Source organism: Pezoporus flaviventris, unplaced genomic scaffold (assembly GCF_033815535.1).
Source record: "Pezoporus flaviventris isolate CSIRO_AGI_PZ_B2104156 unplaced genomic scaffold, CSIRO_AGI_Pfla_v1 ptg000592l, whole genome shotgun sequence".
Classification (NCBI taxonomy): Eukaryota; Metazoa; Chordata; class Aves; order Psittaciformes; family Psittacidae; genus Pezoporus; species Pezoporus flaviventris.
In genome coordinates this window covers 200,829-214,676 of record NW_026893139.1, presented here as the reverse complement: position 1 = coordinate 214,676, position 13,848 = coordinate 200,829, and the positions used below count along the sequence as shown (strand labels likewise).

At 66.7% G+C, this 13,848-nt stretch overlaps 3 protein-coding genes across 3 annotated transcripts; 2 read left to right on the top strand and 1 right to left on the bottom strand.

Moving 5' to 3' along the window:
- Positions 1–42: 42 nt before the first annotated feature.
- Positions 43–5,606, bottom strand: METTL1 (methyltransferase 1, tRNA methylguanosine). The gene is made up of 6 exons (XM_061443992.1): positions 5,484–5,606; positions 4,877–5,007; positions 3,078–3,262; positions 1,472–1,585; positions 862–963; positions 43–213 (listed from the first exon to the last, which is right to left on the bottom strand). Exons 1-6 carry the CDS (start codon positions 5,567–5,569, stop codon positions 91–93), a joined length of 741 nt encoding a protein of 246 aa, XP_061299976.1. The 5' UTR covers positions 5,570–5,606; the 3' UTR covers positions 43–90.
- Positions 5,607–7,921: 2,315 nt separating this feature from the next.
- On the top strand, positions 7,922–9,573 carry EEF1AKMT3 (EEF1A lysine methyltransferase 3). The gene is made up of 3 exons (XM_061443990.1): positions 7,922–8,469; positions 8,787–8,898; positions 9,116–9,573. Exons 1-3 carry the CDS (start codon positions 8,185–8,187, stop codon positions 9,565–9,567), a joined length of 849 nt encoding a protein of 282 aa, XP_061299974.1. The 5' UTR covers positions 7,922–8,184; the 3' UTR covers positions 9,568–9,573.
- Positions 9,574–10,106: 533 nt separating this feature from the next.
- On the top strand, positions 10,107–12,406 carry TSFM (Ts translation elongation factor, mitochondrial). The gene is given in 8 exon segments (XM_061443989.1): positions 10,107–10,217; positions 10,329–10,472; positions 10,722–10,788; positions 10,791–10,849; positions 10,932–11,009; positions 11,011–11,055; positions 11,363–11,447; positions 11,948–12,406. Coding segments are annotated over 8 exon segments (951 nt in total). The 5' UTR covers positions 10,107–10,187; the 3' UTR covers positions 12,391–12,406.
- Positions 12,407–13,848: the final 1,442 nt, after the last annotated feature.

The window sequence follows — 13,848 nt, the reverse complement described above, 5'->3', positions numbered from 1 at the left end:
GCGGGGTGCGGAAATAGCGGGGGGAGGGGAGAGACCGAACCGTGGGAGACAACAGCGGGTTTATTACGAACGGGGGGGTCCCGGGGTGGGTCAGGCCCCGGGAGGGTCCGGGAGGCGGCGGAACACGGCGGGGAGCGGGGCCCGCCCCCCCCGCTGCGCCCGGCACCCCTCCTCGGTCACCGTGCCCAGGAGCGACAGCAGCGGGTCCGAGTCCTGGGGGGGAAGAGGGCAACGATGGGGACCGGGGTCCTGTGACCCTCCCGGTAACCCCCAGTGCACCCCGCAGAGCTCCCAGTAGCCCCCTCCTGCTTCCCTGTAGCTCCCAATGCCCCTCCATGGGCTCCCAGTTTTCTCCCAGTACCCCTCCCATGAACTCCCAGTAGCCCCCAATGCCCCCCCATGCATTCCCAGTGCTCCCAGTGTCCCTCCATGTGCTCCCAGTGCCCCCCCATGTGCTCCCAGTGTCCCCCCAGGCGTTCCCAGTGCTCCCCCATGTGCTCCCAGTGCCCCCCCCATGTGCTCCCAGTGTCCCCCCAGGCGTTCCCAGTGCTCCCCCATGTGCTCCCAGTGTCCCCCTAGGGGTTCCCAGTGCCCCTCCATGTGCTCCCAGTGTCCCCCCCAGGCATCCCCAGTGCTCCCAGTGCCCCTCCATGTGCTCCCAGTGTCCCCCCCAGGCGTTCCAAGTGCTCCCAGTGTCCCTCCATGTGCTCCCAGTGCCCCCCCCATGTGCTCCCAGTGTCCCCCCAGGCGTTCCCAGTGCTCCCCCATGTGCTCCCAGTGTCCCCCTAGGGGTTCCCAGTGCCCCCCCCATGTGCTCCCAGTGTCCCCCCAGGCGTTCCCAGTGCTCCCAGTGCCCCTCACCAGCTGGCCCAGCGGCACCTCCTCGAACAGCGGGTGCTCCCTGAAGTGCGTCACCATCCACTGGTGCAGCTCAGGCACGTCCGTCACCGTGTACACCAACCCCTGGGACACGGAGTCACCGTGTGCTCCATGGGGACATCCCAGGTTGTCCACTGTGACCCCAGGACAGGGACATTCGGGGCAGGAAAAGGGGTTGGGAACACTGGGGGGACCCAGGGGGGATGTGGGTGTCCCTTTGTGGTCCCACGGTGTCCTGGTGTGCTCCCAGTGAGCTCCAGAGGGGTCCAGGGACCTCCAGGGGGTTCTGGTGTTCAATGGGGTGGCCAGGGTGGGTCCCGGTGCTGGGGGGGGGGGGTGTGTGTCCTGGGGGGCGTTCCCAGTGCTTGGGGAAGGTCCTGGTGCCCCAGGAGGTTGTGGGGGGTCCCGGTACCTCAGTGCTTAATGGGGGTGTCCCAGTGCTGGGAGGGGGTCCTGGTACTGGGAGGGTCCCAGTGTTTGGGGGGGGGTGTCTCAGAGCACAGGGGGGTCCTGGTGTCTGTCCCAGTGCTGAGGGGGGTTCCCAGTGCTCAGGAAGGGGGGGTCCCACTGCCGGGGGGGTCCCTGTGCTCACCCCTGGGCGCAGGACGTAGCCGTACTCAGCCAGCAGCGCAGGGCTGATGATTCTCCACTTGTGCTTCGTGCGCTTGAAGTGGGGGTCAGGGAACAGGAAGAACATGCGGCGGAGCTGGGGGGGCACGGGGGGGTCAGCGCCCCACGGGGGAGCCGAGACAGCCCCTGTCATCCCCCCCCCCCCGGGGCATTGACAATGGGGGGAACAGGGTACTGGGGACACCCAGGACAATGGGTACCCCCCAGTGCCCCCCCCATGAGTTCCCAGTACCTTCAAGTGACATCCCATGAAGTCCCAGTACCCCCCAGTGCCCCCCCATGGGCTCCCAGTATCCCCCCAGTGCCCCCCTATGGGCTCCCAGTACCCTCCCATGAGCTCCCAGTACGTCCCCATGAGCTCCCAGTGCCCCCCAGTATGGCCCACATGGGCTCCCTGTATCCCCTGGTGCTCCCCCACATGGACTCCCAGTGCCCCCCAGTATGGCCCCCATTGGCTGCCAGTACCCCCATGCCCTGAGGAGGGATCCCAGTACCCGCCATGTGCCTCCCTCCCTACCCAGTGCAACCCCCATGGAATCCCAGTACCCCCCAGTGCTCCCAGTGCCACCCATGGGCAGGGTGCTGGGGGACAGCAGGGGGGGCGGGGCTCAGGGGGGCACCCAGGGTTCTTTGGGGGGTTCAGGGAGGGTCCAAAGGGTGCCCTGGGGGTTTGGGGGGATGGTATCCTGGAGGTATTGGGGATGGAATTTGGGGTGTCTGGGGTGAGGGCTTGGGTGGGTTTTGGGGTTTCTGGGAGTGCCTGGGGGGTTTGGAAGTGTTTGGGGGGGGGGGGAGTGTCTGAGAGGGCTCTGGAGGTGTTGAGAGGGTTTGGGGGTTGCTTCGGGGCGTTTAGGGGGTGTCTGGAGGGATTGGGGGGGGCTTGAGGATGTCTGGGGTGGTTCAGTGATGTTTGGGGGGAGTATGGGGCAGTTTGGGGTGGTTTGGGGGGAGTTTGGGAGGGTTTTGGGGTGGTTTAGGGGGGTTGTGAGGGTTCGGGGGGGGTCTGGGAGGGTTTTGTGTGGTTTTGGGGTGTTTGGAGGAGTTTGTGAGAGTTTTGGAGGTTCTGGGAGGGTTTGGAGATGGTTTGGGGGGAGTTTGGGCGGATTTTGGGGTGGTTTAGGGGGGTTGTGAGGGTTCTGGGGTGGTTTGTGAGGGTTTTGGAGGTTCTGGGCGGATTTTGGGGTGGTTTTGGGGGAGTTTGGGAGGGTTTTGGGGTGGTTTAGGGGGGTTGTGAGGGTTCGGGGGGGGTCTGGGAGGGTTTTGTGTGGTTTTGGGGTGTTTGGAGGAGTTTGTGAGAGTTTTGGAGGTTCTGGGAGGGTTTGGAGATGGTTTGGGGGGAGTTTGGGCGGATTTTGGGGTGGTTTAGGGGGGTTGCGAGGGTTCTGGGGTGGTTTGTGAGGGTTTTGGAGGTTCTGGGAAGGTTTTGGAGTGGTTTGGGGGGAGTTTGGGAGGGTTTTGGGGTGGTTTAGGGGGGTTGCGAGGGTTCTGGGGTGGTTTGTGAGGGTTTTGGAGGTTCTGGGCGGATTTTGGGGTGGTTTTGGGGTGTTTCGTGGTCCCTGGGGTCCCACCTGCGCCCTGCGGAAGAAGTGGGGCAGGTGCTTCATGGCGTTGCCCCTCACGCACGCCACGTTCCGGCAGCGCGGGGGAGCCCCCGCCCGCAGCGCCCGGATCCGCTGCGCCGTGAACGCGGCCACGCGGGGACGAAGCTCCAGCCCCAGCGCCAGCTCCTGCGGGAACAGCCCCGAGAGCGCCACTGCGGGCACCGGAGCGCGGCCGTCAGAGCCCGGAGAGCACCGGAGCCCATTGGGAGCGATGGAGCCCCCATAGGGAGCACCAGAGCCCCACAGACAGCAATGGAGCCCCCATAGACGGCAATGGAGCCCCCACAGAAAAAAACGGAGCCCCCCATAGAGAGCACCAGAGCCCCATAGACGGCAATGGAGCCCCCATAGAGAGCACCAGAGCCCCATAGCCTGCAATGGAGCCCCCATAGACAAAAACGGAGCCCCCGTAGAGAGCAACGGAGCCCACGCAGAGGGCAACGGAGCCCCCCGAGACAGCACAGGAGCCACATAGACAAGAATGGAGCCCCCATAGACAGCACCAGAGCCCCCTAAACACAGCCACGGAGCCTCTAAACACAGCCATGAAACCCCTAAACACAGCCATGGAGCCCCTAAACACAGCCATGAAACCCCTAAACACAGCCATGGAGCCCCCTAAACACAGCCATGGAGCCCTAAACACAGCCATGGAACCCCTAAACACAGCCATGGAGCCCCTAAACACAGCCATGAAACCCCTAAACGCAGCCATGAAACCCCTAAACGCAGCCATGGAGCCCTAAACACAGCCATGGAGCCCTAAACACAGCCATGGAGCCCCTAAACACAGCCATGGAACCCCTAAACACAGCCATGAAACCCCTAAACGCAGCCATGGAGCCCTAAACACAGCCATGGAGCCCCTAAACACAGCCATGAAGCCCCTAAACACAGCCATGGAGCCCTAAACACAGCCATGGAGCCCCTAAACACAGCCATGAAGCCCCTAAACACAGCCGTGGAACCCCTAAACACAGCCATGGAGCCCCCTAAACACCTCCATGGAGCCCTAAACACAGCCATGGAGCCCCCTAAACACAGCCACGGAGCCCTAAACACAGCCATGGAGCCCCTAAGCACAGCCATGAAACCCCCTTAACACCGCCATGGAGCCCTAAACACATCCATGGAGCCCCCTAAACACAGCCATGAAACCCCTAAACACAGCCACGAAACCCCCTTAACACAGCCATGGAGCCCTAAACACAGCCATGGAGCCCTAAACACAGCCGTGGAACCCCTAAACACAGCCATGGAGCCCCTAAACACAGCCATGAAGCCCCCTAAACACAGCCGTGGAGCCCCTAAACACAGCCATGAAACCCCCTAAACACCGCCATGGAGCCCTAAACACAGCCGTGGAACCCCTAAACACAGCCATGGAGCCCTAAACACAGCCATGAAACCCCTAAACACAGCCATGGAGCCCCCTAAACACAGCCATGGAGCCCTAAACACAGCCATGGAGCCCCCTAAACACAGCCATGAAACCCCCTAAACACAGCCATGAAACCCCTAAACACAGCCATGGAGCCCCCTAAACACAGCCATGGAGCCCAAAACACAGCCATGGAGCCCCCAAACATCAACACAGACCCCAAATCCCCTGGCATCGACCCTCAAACCCAACTCCAGCCCCTGACCCCCAAACCCCAACCACGGCCCCCCCAACCCTGGCACCTGACCCCAACTCTGGACCCCGACCCCCCCACCCCCCAGGGTCCCAGACCCCCCCCCCCCATAGCCCCCGGTGGCCCCCTCACCCAGCAGCCCCCCGTAGCCGCAGCCCACATCGAGGGTCTCCACGCGGGGCGGGGGCTGCCCCGGGGGGGCGTCGGGCGGGAAGAAGTCCGGGAACAGCGCGGCCCAGTCCATGTCCTGCGGGCGGGCGGGGCTGCGGGGACACCGCGGTTACCGGGGGCGAGCGCACCGGGGCGGGGGGGGGAACCGGCAGGGTCCGGTCCGGGGTTATCGGGGGAGGCGCACAATGGGGGGGGGGGATGATGATCGTAAATTGGACCCCGGTGGGGTCCGGTCCGGGGTCACCGGTGGGGTACGGGGAGGGACCTGGGGAGTCACTGGGGTGCTACCGGGAGGGTCCCGAGGGGCTCCCGGGGATAACCAAGGTGTTACCGGTGGGGTCCCGGGTGTTAGCGGGGTTACTATAGGGTCACCGGGGGGTGTTATCGGTGTTACTGGGGGGTCTCAGAGGTTCCCGGTGGGGCTCCGGTGGGGTTCCCGGGGCTGTTCCCGGGGGCTATTCCCGGTGGGACTCCCGGTGGGGTTCCCGGGGCTGCTCCCGGGGCTGTCCCCGGTGGGGTTCCCGGGGCTGTTCCCCGCGGGGCTCCCGGCGGCTCCTCCCGCACTCACTATCGCAGGGTGTGATCCGCCAGCGGGTTCGAGTGCGCGCGCTGCCGGTAGAACCGCTTCTGCGGCGGCGCCACCGGCTCCGCCATGGCCGCACCGGAGCGCAGCGGCACCCGCGGGCGCACGGAACCGACGTCACCGCGCGGTGCCGATCAGTGACGTAAACAACGCGCCCGCTGGCCCGGGGTGGGCGTGGTTGTGGTGGTGGGTGGGGCTCCAAAAAGCCACGCCCCCAGTGCCCCCTATTGACCTCCATTGACCCCAAGGGCCTTCAGTGCCCCCCAAGTGACCCTCCCCAGGGCTCCCAGTGCCCCCCAGTACCCCTCTGAGCCCCCATGCCCCCCCAGTGCCTCTCATTGACCCCCTCCAGTGCCTCCCAGTGACAACCCAGTGCCCCCTGGTCACCCCCAGTGCCCCCATTGCCCTCCAGTGCTTCTTACTGACTCCCCCCACTGCCCCCCCGAGCCCCCAATGCCCCCCCAGTGTCTTTTAGTGACCCCCTTCAGTGCCCTCCCAGTCACTTCCTGTGTCCCCCAGTGCCCCCCCCAGCCCCCATTGCCCTCCAGTGCCTCTGACTGACACCCCCCCCTCCACTGCCTCCCATCCCCCCCCCCCTAACCCTACCCCCCCCCCCCCCCCGAAATTCTTTGGGGATTTCAGGCTCTGACGAAGCCGGTTTCTCAGAAAGCCCCGGGGGGGGAGGAGAGGGGAAGATCCCGGGGGGGGGGGGGGGGGGGGGTTGAGCAACTCGGGGCTGGACCCGCCTGACCGGAGCCTTCCAGGAACCTTGCGGGGGGGAGGGAGGGAGACTCGGGAATCAACCCCCCCCCGACCCCCCTCGGGTGCCCTGACCCCCCCCTAGGGTGCTACAAGCATTAACTGGGTGATGAAGGCCCCGGGGGGTCCCGGTTGCTCATTACCCCCACGAGGGGGTCACCCCCCACCCCAAACCCCCCCTCCCCGGTTACTGTTTATCCGGGTCATGTGGGCTCCGGGCACAAGGAATGGGGCTGGGATGGGGGGGTCCCGTGTGTGTCCTCAGGGGTGGGGGCAGGACACATGGGATGGGGACACCGGGGCAGGGACACAGTGACCAGGGACATGGGGATCAGGGACACTGTGACCACTGACACTGGGGACAGGGGCACCGGGAGCAGGGATACCAGGGCTATAGACACCAGTGTCAGGGACACTGGGTGAGGGAAGTGGGGCCAGGGACGCTGGCCCCACACTGACCAAAGACAGCAAGACCAGAGGTGCTGGGATCAGGGACACTGGGGCTGGGGACATCAGGGTCAGGGACACCAGGACAGAGACACCAAGGACGGAGGTGTCGGGACCAGGGACACCAGGACAAGGACACCATGACCAGGGACACCAGGGTCAGGGACACTGGGATCAAGGACACTGGGATCAGGGACACTGGCGCTGGAGACATCAGGGTCAGGGACACCAGGACAAGTCCACCATGAGCAGGGACACCAGGTGAGCAGCACTGGGTAAGGGACACTGACCGGGGACACAGGGGCTGGGGACACCAGGCCTGGCTCCAGGCCCCTCCCAGGGACAGTGTCCCAGTGGTGACACTGGCGTTGATGGGACAGGGACAGGAGCAAGAGGACAGGGGGCGGCACCAGAGTGAGACCATAGGACAGGGAGTGGTGGCCTCCGACAGGGACAGGGATGAGACTGGGCTGGCTGGGAGGAAGTGACACTGAGGATGGGAGTGGGAAGGGATGGAAACGGGGACAGGGAAGGGATGGGGAGAGGGAAGGGATGGGGAGAGGGAAGGGATAGGATGGAGACAGGGATGGGATGGGGACAGGGAAGGGATGGGATGGGGACAGGGATGGGATGGGGACAGGGAAGGGATGGGATGGGGACAGGGAAGGGATGGGGAGAGGGAAGGGATGGGGACAGGGATGGGATGGGATGGAGACAGGGATGGGGACAGGGAAGGGATGGGATGGGGACAGGGAAGGGATGGGGAGAGGGAAGGGGAGAGGGAAGGGATAGGGACAGGGATGGGATGGGGACAGGGAAGGGATGGGGACAGGGAAGGGATGGGGACAGGGAATGGGAGAGGGAAGGGATAGGGACAGGGATGGGATGGGGACAGGGAAGGGATGGGGACAGGGAAGGGATGGGGAGAGGGAAGGGGAGAGGGAAGGGATAGGGACAGGGATGGGATGGGGACAGGGAAGGGATGGGGACAGGGAAGGGATGGGGGCAGGGATGGGATGGGGACAGGGAAGGGATGGGGACAGGGATGGGATGGGGACAGGGAAGGGATGGGGACGGGGAAGGGATAGGGACGGGGATGGGATGGTACGGGGACAGGGATGGGATGGGGACAGGGAAGGGATGGGGACAGGGATGGGATGGGGACAGGGAAGGGATGGGGACGGGGAAGGGATAGGGACGGGGATGGGATGGGGACAGGGAAGGGGTTGGGACTGATGGGTGGGACAAGGAGTGCCCTGGGGCCATCGGGAATTGGGACACTGGGATAGGGCTTGGACCCATGTGGGGACATTGGAGATGGAAGAGGGAACACAGGGAACGGGGACACCGGGTGGACGCGGGGACACCACCGAGGGGTAGGCGGAGCCTCAGACCCCGCCCCTCGGGGGGGGGGGGGCGTTTCCAGCTCTGACCAATCACGGAAGGGGCTGCTACTTACGGCCCCGCCCTCCCCGCCAAAATGGCTGCGCCCGCGCGCCACGTGGGTGCCGGGACCCGGTGGGAGACGGCGGCGGGAGGGGAAGGAGGAACTGAAACGGAAGGGGAATGGGAAGGGGAAGAGGAAGCGGAAGCGGAAGGGGAAGAGGAAGCGGCCGGCGCGCTGCGGGCCGTGTTCCCCCGCGACCCCGCGCTCTTCGCTGACACGTTCCCGGTGCTGCGGCGGTTCCGGCTCTGCGGGCGCGTCCTGCGCATCGCGCAGCACCACGGGCCGCGCCTCGGGCTGGCGGCCAACGTCTGGGAGGCGGTGGGTGGGGGGCACCCGGGAATGGGGAGCACGGGAGGGACTGGGAGAGGGCACTGGGGGAGGAGGCGCTGGAGATGGGGGCTTCCCTGGGAGGGGACTCTCGGGGCGGTCCCTAATGGAGACTGGGGGGAGGGCACTGGGATGGGGGAGGGATCCCTGAGGATGCCCAGGGAATGAGGGATCCACCCCCCGGGGGGGCTGTGGGTGATGCCGGGGGGGGGCGGGGAGGGTTTGGACTGCCCTCCTCCCACCCCGCTCATCCCCTCAACTCCCCCATTCCCGTTCCCCCCCTCCAATCCCCTTCCGTCCCCTCCCAGGCGCTGGCCCTGGCCCGGTTCCTGGAGCAGCAGCGCTTCGAGTTCCGGGGCCGGTCCGTGATCGAGCTGGGCGCCGGCACCGGCATCCTCGGCATCCTGGCGGCGATGCTGGGTGCGCACCGGGAACGGGGGCACCCATGGGGCTGGGAGGGAGGGGTCATGTACACCCCGCCCCCCCCCTTCCCTGCCCATTGGAACTGGTAGCAAGTCACTGCTTATTGGGATCTTGCGGGGGGGGGGGAATGCAGGGGAGCTCTGGGGGACGCAGGGGTTTGGGGTGCACAGAGGAGGTTGTGGGGTGCCCCTCTTTAAACCGCCCCCTCGTTCAGGAGGTGACGTCACCATCACGGACCGCCCGGTGGCGCTGGACCAGATCCGGGAGAACGTCCGGTTGAACTTCCCGGGGACCGGGACTCGGCCACGGGTGCGGGCGCTGGAGTGGGGCCGAGACGAGGACTCCTTCCCTCGGGACTTCCAGGTCGTTCTGGGCTCGGACCTCGTCTACGACCCGGCCTCCTTCCCAGCACTGCTGCGGGCACTGCGGCACCTCTGCGGGCCCCGTTCCCGGGCCCTGCTGAGCGCCCGCGCCCGTGGTGGGGACAGCGGCTCCCGGTGCTTCTTCCACCAGGTCCTGCCGCCGTTCTTCCGGGTCCAGCTGCTGTGGCAGGAGCAGGAGCACGACATCGAAATCTATGGAGTGACCTGCCGGGGGGAGGCCGCGGCACCCCCTGTCTGGGGCTCGTGCGGGGAGGGGGGGGACGCTGCAATGGGGGTATCCTGACAATGCTTAAATGGTCAACATTTAATGGCTGGGCGGCTGCAGTGCATTTCGGGGTGCAGGTCGGGGGGGGGTGTATAAAAGGGTTGCGGGATGTCTGGTCAAGGCTGGGGGGGGGCTGCATAGGGGATGTTTAGGGGTTGTGGGGGTCTGCCCAAAGCGGAGGGGACTCTAGAAGGGTTGGTGGGGAGCCTGGTCAAAGCTGGTGTGTGGGGGGGGTGTCTCTATGAAGGTCTATTGGGGGCTGCAGGGCCCTGGGGCGGCTGACCAGGTTCTGGGGGAACCTGGTTGGGATCTGGGGGGGTATGGCCAAGGTGGGGGTGTCTAAAAGGGTCCGGGGGCTCTGTGAGGGGCTGGGGAGCCTCTAGAAGCCGGGGGTCAGGGCTGGGGGGGGCGTCTCTGTGCGGCTGCAGTACCTGAGGCTGTTGGGTCGGGTTCGGGGGGTCCGGACGCGCGGGGCTGGCGGGCTTTAGGACCCGGGGTAGCCGCTCCCTCCCTACCCCAGCTCCGTCGCGCTGCGAGTGACGTCACGTCCGAGTCCTGTCCCGCCCTCGGGGGTCGCTCCGCCGCCCGTAGAAGCGGTGTGGTGACGTCATCTCGGCGCGCCGCGGGCAGGGTCCGGGATGCAGCGGGCGGCGCGAAGCGCGGTGTGGGTGAGCGGGGGAGTCGGGACCCCGGTGGGGAGACCCCCCCCCACCCCCCCCGGTCCCGTTCACTCCACCCCCACCCCCGCCCCCGCATTCCCCCCGCGCTGTCCCCTGCAGGCGCTCCCGGCCCGGTTCTTCCGCGCCGCCGCCCCGGTGCTGGCGGCGGACAAGGAGTCGCTGCTGCAGCTGCGGCGCCGCACGGGGCTCCCGATCCTGCAGTGCCGGGACGCGCTGCAGCGCTGCGGGGGGGACCTGACACAGGTGAGGCCTGTGGGGAGGGGGGGACACACACCGGGGATGGGGGGGTCGGGAGGGGGCTGTGAAGGCTGGGGGGGGTGAGGGGGGCTGATCTATGGGGTGACCCTCACCCGGGGCTGTGACACCCCTCATGTGACACCTCCGTGCTGAACCCACACCCTGCTGATTGACCCCCACCGCATCCCAGCGCTCCCCCCATGTGACAAAGCCCCCCATGTGACGACCCCCCCCTCATGTGACCCCCTCCCGCAGGCCGAGGCCTGGCTGCTGGAGCAGGCGCGACGCCAGGGCTGGAGCAGCGCCCCCGTGGCACGGGAGCGGCGGCGCGGGAGGGGCTGGTGGGGCTCCTGCGGGAGGGGCCGGCGGCCGTGATGGTGGAGGTGGGTACCGGGTTGGGGGGGGGGGGGGTACGGGGTGGGGGGTGTCCGGTCCCTCCCGGTCTCACCCCTCTCCCCGCCCCAGCTCAGCTGCGAAACCGACTTCGTGGCGCGGACCACCGAGTTCCAGCGCGTGGTGGCGCAGGCGGCGCTGGGCGCTATGGGAGCTGTGTCGGAGGGCGCCCCCTGCCGCCCGGGCGTGCTCACAGGTGCGTGTGTGTAGGGGGGGAGCCCCGACCCCCCCAAAGCAACGCCAACCTTTATCCTTGCACCCACAGCCCCCTTGGGGGCGCTCCCAAGGGTGGGGGGCACCCACACATTGCTCAGCCCCTTTAAGCAACACCCAGCACCCACACAGCCTCTGTGGTCCCCCTAAACCACAACTCCCGGGGGGGGGGGGGGCACCCCACACTCCCCCTGTCCCCCCAGACCACCACAGCCCCCCCCCCCCAGGGGTGCTCGCAGATGGGGGGGGAGCACCCCCTGACCCCCTTAACACCCCCCAACCACCCCCAGCACTTCCTGCAGCCTGAGGAACTTGCTGAGCTCCAGACCGGGCCTGGGGGTGGGCCCCTGAGTGAGGAGCTGGCGCTGGCCCAGGGTGAGTGGGGGACACCAGGGTGGGGGTGACCCTGGGGAGGGACAATGGGGGACAGGGGGGTACCACCCAGGGAGGATGATGGCAGGGAGATGGGGGCACAGGACCCAGGGTGGTGACCAGGGACATCGTGAAGGTACAGGATGGAGGGGCACTTGTGGGGGCGGGCTGATGTGGGACACAGGGGGCCCTGGGTGGTGATGGGGCACAGGGACACCCACCTAGGCAGTGGCTGTGGCCTTGGGGAAGGGACAGGACCTGGGGTCACCTCGGGACAGGGTGATGGGGGGGCACCTTGGGTGGTGATAGAAAGGACATGGGGGGACAGCAGGGGGCAGGGAATGGAGGGGAGCTGGGGGGGGATGTGGGGTGACCCTGGAGGAGTCGGGTGGGGGGGGACACCCAGGGTGGTGATGCGGGGACACCCTGGGCAAGTGACAGGAGGGACCTGGGGTGATCTTGGGAGGGGGTGACCCCGTGTGACCCCCCCGATCTCCCCGCAGGCCGCCTGGGCGAGGCCGTATCCCTGCGCCGCGCCGCGTGGCTGCGGGTGCGGCCCGGGGCCGGGTTCGTGTCCGGGTACGCGCACGGGGGCCCCGCTGCGGATCCCGGCTCGGGGCCGGTGGCGCTGGGGACGCTGGGCGCGCTGGTGGCGTGCGGCGCGCGGGGCGTGGCGCGGGGCGGCGCGCGCGTCGCCGCGCTGGAGGCGCTGGGCCGGCAGGTGGCGCAGCACGTGGTGGGTTTCGCGCCACGGCGCGTGGGGCGCGCGCGGGAACGGCGGCGGGGCGGGGAGGAGGAGGAGGAGGCGCTGCTGGCGCAGGAGTTCCTGCACGCGCCGGGGCGCCGCGTGGGGCGCGTGCTCCGCGCGCTGGGCCCGCTCTGCGTCACCGGCTTCGTGCGGTTCCGCTGCGGGGAGGAGCCCACCGCGGACGTGACCTCACGGTGACACCACCCCTCCCCCCCCCCCCGGTATCGGCTGGGGTCACCCGGGGTCGTTGACCCCTCCCGGTACCGGGGGCACCGGGAGCCTCCCGCACCCCCAGCGGAATAAACGGGAAGAGGAGCGAGCCCGGGTGTTTTATTGGTTGGGGGAAGCGTCCTCGTGACCCCTCCCCCCCCCAGGGACCCCCTGCACCGCAGCCGGGGATCGGTACCCCCGGCCTGAACCCCCCCCACCGGGATTTACCCCGCTCCCACCCCGGCCCTGACTCCAACTCCCCCATTCGGGACTGGCCCTGACCTTTCCTCCCCCCGCTCCCGTTACCCCCGGCGCCGCCAGCACTGCTTTATTGAGGTTGAACCGGTAAAACGGGGGGGGGGGAGGGGACACAGGACACACGGTGGCCACGGGACGATGCTCACCCCCCCCTCCTCCGGTATTCCCGCCCCGTGACGTCACCGGCCGCCTCCCAGGACAAGTAACCGGGAGCAGGCCGGGCTGGAACAGCCTAATCCTGGATTACTTGAACCGGGCCGCGGCCGCTGCTCCCCTCCCCCCCCCCCCCCCCGGTGACACCGCCCCCCCCCCCTCCCCCGTGTCCTCACGTGACCCCCGGTACCTGCCGCCTCGCGCCGCTGCCGGAGCCACCGGTACCACGGCGGTTTCCAGCCCCCCCCCAGAACCCGAACGGCGCTTCCTGATTGGGTACTGCGAGGGGGGCCTGGAAACAGCCGCCAGGCGCTGATTGGAGGAGGCGGAGGCGCTGCGCTGAGATTGGCTGAGGTGCGCGCGGGGGGCTGGGCCCGGTGGTGTTTACCGCGGAAAACATCCCGGGAAGGGGCGGGGCGAGACTCGGAGCCGCGCCCACGCGTTCTCAATCCCCATTGGCTGGGCCCTGCGAGACGCAGGGGAGGGGCGGGGTCTTAAGAGAATGGGCAGGGCCATGAATGGGACGGGGCCAGGAGCGGACACAGGGATGCATGGATATATGGATACAGGGATATACGGATATATGGATACAAGGATAAATGGATACAGGGATACATGGATACAGGGATACATTAATACAGGGATATATGGATACATAGACACAGGGATACATGGATACAGGGATGCATGGATACAGGGATATATGGATACATAGACACAGGGATACTGGGATGCATGGATACATAGACACAGGGATACATGGATAAAGGGATACATGGATACAGGGATATATGGATACATAGACACAGGGATACATGGATACAGGGATGCATGGATACAGGGATATATGGATACATAGACACAGGGATACTGGGATGCATGGATACATAGACACAGGGATACATGGATAAAGGGATACATGGATACAGGGATATATGGATACATAGACACAGGGATACAGGGATGCATGGATACAGAGATACACAGATAGGTGGACACAGGGATACGTGGATACAGGGATATATGGATACAGGG

Coding starts and splice junctions, on each gene's coding strand:
- METTL1 (XM_061443992.1), bottom strand. CDS start 5,569: ATGGCGGAGCCGGTGGCGCCGCCGCAGAAGCGGTTCTACCGGCAGCGC. Junction 5,008..5,483: donor GCGGATCACACCCTGCGATA/GTGAGTGCGGGA, acceptor GTGTCCCCGCAG/CCCCGCCCGCCCGCAGGACA. Junction 964..1,471: donor GCTACGTCCTGCGCCCAGGG/GTGAGCACAGGG, acceptor TCCGTGTCCCAG/GGGTTGGTGTACACGGTGAC.
- EEF1AKMT3 (XM_061443990.1), top strand. CDS start 8,185: ATGGCTGCGCCCGCGCGCCACGTGGGTGCCGGGACCCGGTGGGAGACG. Junction 8,470..8,786: donor CGGCCAACGTCTGGGAGGCG/GTGGGTGGGGGG, acceptor GTCCCCTCCCAG/GCGCTGGCCCTGGCCCGGTT. Junction 8,899..9,115: donor CATCCTGGCGGCGATGCTGG/GTGCGCACCGGG, acceptor CCCCTCGTTCAG/GAGGTGACGTCACCATCACG.